At 37.5% G+C, this 5,943-nt stretch overlaps 1 protein-coding gene across 1 annotated transcript; it reads right to left on the reverse strand.

The window, feature by feature from the left end:
- Positions 1-2,765: 2,765 nt before the first annotated feature.
- LOC122124134 (olfactory receptor 6C76-like) lies at positions 2,766-3,695 on the reverse strand. Its single transcript, XM_042698813.1, has one exon. It carries the CDS (start codon positions 3,693-3,695, stop codon positions 2,766-2,768), a length of 930 nt encoding a protein of 309 aa, XP_042554747.1.
- Between the last annotated feature and the right edge of the window lie 2,248 nt (positions 3,696-5,943).

Below are 5,943 nucleotides of genomic sequence, written 5' to 3' on the forward strand. Positions count from 1 at the left end.
GAGATAATAGTCTCTTAGATTTGTCTTCCTGGCTGAATTTTTTTTTGTCGGTCATGGGGCTTGAACTCTGGGCCTGGGCACTGTCCCTCAGCTCTTCAGCTCAAGGCGAGAGCTCTACCACTTGAGCTACAGCACCACTTCTGGGTTTCTAGTGGTTTACTGAAGATAGGAGTCTCACGGTCTTTCCTGCCCGGGCTGGCTTTGAACTGTGATCCTCAGATCTCAGCCTCCTGAGTAGCTAGAATTACAGGCGTGAGCCGGCACCCAGCTTGGTTGGATGGGTTTGAGCCATGATCCTTCAAGATCTCAGCTGCCTGAGTAACTAGGGTTATAGGTGTGAACAGATATTACACCAATATAATGTCTTCTTTTATTTATTTATTTTTTGTGTGAAATAATTTTGTATTATTGTCAAGGTGATGTACAGAGGGGTTACAGTTACATAAGTAAGGTAATAAGTACATTTCTTGTCAAACTTGTTACCCTTCCCTCATTTATCTCCTACTTTCCCTCCCCCTGCAAGTTGTACAGATCATTTTCAACACATTGTCTTGTGAATATCGCTGTTGCATTGGTTCCCCCTTGTCCTTTGTCTCACCATTCTGTTGTTCCCCTTCCTTTCCCTAATTCATGATAAATGTATATGCAATACAAGGGTACCAAATTCAAATACAGGGACAATAGGGGATATACCATAGGGGGAAGAACATACAAAAGAAACAAAAAAAATCACATGGTGTACATTAAAAACAACAAAGAAAACCTCTTGTCATTCTTTTCTTAATGAACCAAAAACATACTATAAAAATTTCAATTTCAATTTGACTTAAGTGTGGTCAATCATATAAACAACAAATCAGGTTAATTTCATTAAGATTAAAAAATTACTTCAGGAGTTGTTTCCTAACAACCTTCATAAACCTCTCCATGACAAAGACTAAAGCAGGAACTTCCTTGTTAATGAAAGATGTGACAAGGACCAGAAATGTAGTAAAAGGATGACAGCAACAACAACAATAGCAGCAACAATAATGATGATATAAATTTTACTTTTTTCTTCTCTATCTTCTTTTTATAGAAAAGAGCTATGTAAATTTTACACTATATCAAACAATCTTCCTAGTAGAAGACTAATCTATTAAGATACTCCTTTTGTAGATGAGTGATCAATATACAGACATATATTTTATTTGTCCAAGGTACCATAGCATATATACACTGAAAAAACAGCATCCATGTTTATTTTCTACCCCACCATTTCCAGTATTTTACAAAGACCAAGGTTAAATTTAACTTGGTGTGTGAAAGAATGAAGTAATAATTAGATAATATGTTGACTAACGGCCTCAGAATTCAGGGATTCCCATTTATATATTCATTTGCCATATCTGTCCAGTAGATATGGTGCTGATGGAAAAATTATTACTCAAGATAAAATGAAGTTAAGAGATCTGAGAAGGAACAGGCCGGAAAGACCTTGCCTCTCCTGAACCAATCTTAGTCTCCATATTTATTGAGTCTCCATTAATTATTGAGTATGTTTTATGATGTACATAGCCAAATAAGACAGATAAAGTATTCTGGTCACTTAAACATTACTCATAACTAACTTGATGACTTAAAGGTCAATGTCCTGTTTCTGCTTCTGGGTTTGTGTTTTATCTTTATGGTACAAACAGAACATTTAGAACATGAATACTCATTAGTTATGCTTACCAGAACTTTGCCTGGGTTCTAGACACTCTACACATATACAATAGCTTTTTGCTAGTTGTTTACATTGTTATTTTTTTTGTATTCAGAGTCTTTGCCTTGATTCCTGTTTTCTCAGATTGGCTTCTACATGGATAAATATGAATTTGTTAGTCCTGACTAACATCAATATTATTAGTTGTATATAACAGTAAAACAGGAATTTTAGGTAATGAAATTGTTAGAGTTCCAATGGGAAGATACTTAACATTTTAAAGATGTTTTCCAGAGTTGAATCATGGCCTAAAATAAATCCCAATCAAAGGTTCCATAGTGCAAATAAAGAGGAGGAAATCATTTTCTGGGCAGAGCTGAAATTCTTTGGGGGCAGGCCATGCATGCTGTGTTGAACAACTTAGCAAATCTTAACTGTTGTCTTAACATGAATGGATAGTGCTTGAAGATTTGGAAAAAATAGCTGGTTGTATGCTTTAAAGTTTAATTCCAAGAAAATCAGTAACATAGTGTATTACAGGTTTCAAATGAAGAATCATGGCAATGATAGACCATTTGATCCACACTCTACCATGACTATCCAAGCGACAATAGGAGCTGGTCCTTTGAACCACAGGGAGCATTTGTGGGTCTGGGCCTGCTGATTCTGGTGACCAGGGATCTTATATTATCAGGCCTCATGAAACCCAAGAGCTTGGAAAGAACTGCAGAGGCCACCTTACTCTTGCAACAGCATCTGCTTCAGAAACCCTGACTTTCGAGCAGTAGTCTGGTCCTTCCTGGATTCCAAGGTGGCTGTAAAGTTAGGTTGAGGACAGATATAAAGTGATTACAGATATGCTAAGCTTTTCTCCTGCTTTTAGCTAATTTATGAGTTCAAGTGAGGAGCTTTTTATTATTATTATTTTTTAGTGAAAGGCATTTTTTAGTAAAAGCATCTACTGCAGGTAGAGGACACATTGCTAATAGTGCATTATATAAAGGACACATTGCTAATATTTCATTAAATAAAATGCTCCATTTAAAGTTGAGGCAATGAATTTCTTTACCATTCAAATTTATTTGGCAAGCACTTTTTTGACTAAGTACCTAAAGGATTGCTTTACCTGCTGGTTCCTCAGGGAGTAAATGAAAGGATTTAGCATTGGGGCAACAGAGGTATTGAGCACTGCTATGCCCTTGCTCAAAGCCACTCCTTCCTTTGCTGAAGTTTTGACATACATGAAAATACAGCTTCCATAAGAAATGGAGACAACAATCATGTGTGAGGAACAAGTGGAAAAGGCCTTTTTCCTCTGCTCAGCAGAAGGGATTCTCAGAATTGTCCTGAGGATGAAGGCATAGGAAAGGACCACTAGTATTAAGGTCATCATAAGGGTGAATACTGCCAGGAAAAATGCCAGGAGTTCCAGGACGGTTGTATCTGTGCAGGCGATCAGCAGCATAGGAGAAGAGTCACAGGTGAAGTGGTCAATGATGTTGGAGTCACAGAAATCCAACTGAAGCCCCATGATGACTGGTGGGAAGATAATGAGAAACCCGGCAAGCCAGGAGCTAATTACAAGCTGGATGCAGACCTTGCTGCTCACTATTGTTGTATAGTGCAAGGGCTTACAGATGGCTACGTAACGATCATAGGACATAGCTGTCAAAAGGAAGAATTCTGTTGAACCAAGGAGAATAAAGAAAAACACTTGGGCCATACAAGAGTTATAGGAAATGGTCAAATCCCCAGTGACAATGCTGACTAGGAATCTAGGAATGCAAACTGTTGTGAATGAGATCTCTAGGAAGGAGAAGTTCCTAAGGAAGAAATACATAGGTGTTTTGAGGCATGAGTCTATCAGTGTGAGGGTTATAATGGTCAGATTTCCAGTAATACTCAGCATATAAGTGAGAAAGAGAAATAGAAAAAGCAAAATATTTAGTATGGGGTCATCTGTTAATCCCAGAAGAATGAACTCTTTCACAGATGTTTGATTTTTCATTTTTTTTGGTGTTGATTTCAGTCAGCTCTGAAAATGAAAAGAGGAGACAATTTAGAGAAAACAGGGTAACTTCTCCCCCCCCCCCCCACACACATATCTACTAGGTTAGGTAACATGCAAGGCCTATAATGAAACAATAAATCAGTGACCAAGTTGTACTGAGCTTTGAAAATACATACTCCCTACAAAATGTCTGTTATTGACCTGATATAACTAGCTACTTAAATCATCATTTGATGAGACTACTAAATGCATCAGTACACAAAACTATATCTACCAAATACATTTTACTTTTATTAAAAAACTCTTTGCGTGCTGATCCTAGGGCTTGAACTCTGGGCCTGGGAACTGTCACTGTGCTTTTCACTCAAGGCTTGCACTCTATCATTTGAGTCACAGCTCCACTCTTGGTTTTGTTGTTGTTTAATTGGAGATAAGAGTCTCACAAACTTTCTTGCACAGTCTGGCGTTGAACTGTGATCCTCAGATCTCAGCCTCCTGAGTAGGATTATATATGTGAGCCAATAGCAGCTGACTAAAAAAACCTTCTTTTTATGTGAACAAAGACTAGATAGAGCTGGGTGCTGATGGCTCCTGTGGTTCGAAGGAAGCCCAGGCAGAAATGCTCATGAGACTTCTCTCCAATAAACTACTCAGAAAAAGCTAGAAGTGGCACTCTGGCTTAAGTCATAAAGCTCTAGCCTTCAGCACAAAATGGCTCAAGACGGTGTGCTAGCCCTGAGTTCAAGCCACAAGATAGGCAAACCACCACAACAAAACAAAATAAAACAACAAAAAGAGTAATGTTTAAAGAAAATGAAATAGCAATGTTAAAAATTAAAAACATTTTAGGCGAATAAAAATTAGCCCATTTTAACAATGAGATGAACAAGACGCTGTGTTGAAAACAAACTTTACAACTTGGGTCGGGGAGGGAGGAATTGAGGAGGTGGGGAGGGAAGAGATGGTAGGGGAAAAACAAAGGAGGAGGAAATAATGCTCAATAGGAAATGTACTCATTACCTTACTCATGTAACTGTAACCCCTCTGTATAGTATTTTTACAATAAACACACACACACATAAACTAGATAGTAGTGCTTAAAATGTTAAAAAAATGTTGATTTTATTTTAAAAACACTAGCGTTGGGCTGGGAAGGTGGCTCAGTGGTAGAGCGCTTGCCTTGCATGCCTGAGGCCCTGGGTTCGAGTCCTCAGCACCACATAAGCAAAAAGAAAAAAGCCGGAAGTGTTGTTGTGGCTCAAGTGGTAGAGTGATAACCTTGAGCTGAAGAGCTGAGGGACAGCACCTAGGCCCAGAGTTCAGGCCCCACGACTGACCAAAAAACCCCCCCAAAACAAAACAACAACAGCAAATAGCAAAATACAAACAAACAAAAACACGCAAAATGACTGCTTATTCCTCTTTTCTGAAAGGGAAACATTTTTAAGTATGTTTTTTAGTAAATATGCTTAATATCACCTCTCACTGTATAGAAGTAATATTTTAACAGAAGAGTCATGATCATCAAACCAAAATTTATGTAAACAAAAGCTCGTTGTTTTCCAATATTTTAAAATTTTGGCCTTTTTCCTTTCTGAATTAAAAGACAATTTATTTACTCATGTAACTTTAACCCTTCTGTACAGTATCTTTACAATAAAAATATGTATTAAAAATAAAGGACAACTTATCACAAGACTCTACTACCCAAATTAAATGACATATATTACACATACAGAGAGTATAAAATGGGAAAATGAGATAAGAAATAAAAATATACTTACAATTATATAATCTCACAGCATAGCAGTTGGACTGATCACATTGTCAATGCTTTATGCTTTAATTTTGGAGCATGTGTGCTTTTCCATATGTGTCTGCCTCTCATTTCCAGGTAGAATTGGACAAGATGGTTCTGGCCATATACATGAGATGAAATGTAGTGTGAGCATGGAGCCACTGGTAGGTAGGCTGGCGACTCTCAGGTATGATAGAAGGTGTTACAAGCAGACCTAAGCAGGACATCTAAGAAGTTCTGGAATTTATGATGAGAAATCTGTATCAAAAGCTCTTTGAAAGGGTTTTGGTAAAGTCAAGAGAAAAGGAATGGAAGGAAATATGCAGACAAAATCTCTATAGGTGGCTCTAAGCTGTAGATTCACATTAAATTTGAAAACCAGAAACTCAGAATTACAAACATTTTCATTGGGAGAAAATATACTTATTATTTAGGAGTATAGTCAAA

The sequence above is a fragment of the Dipodomys spectabilis genome, unplaced genomic scaffold, assembly GCF_019054845.1.
Source record: "Dipodomys spectabilis isolate Male_0828 unplaced genomic scaffold, ASM1905484v1 ptg000234l, whole genome shotgun sequence".
NCBI classification, from domain to species: domain Eukaryota; kingdom Metazoa; phylum Chordata; class Mammalia; order Rodentia; family Heteromyidae; genus Dipodomys; species Dipodomys spectabilis.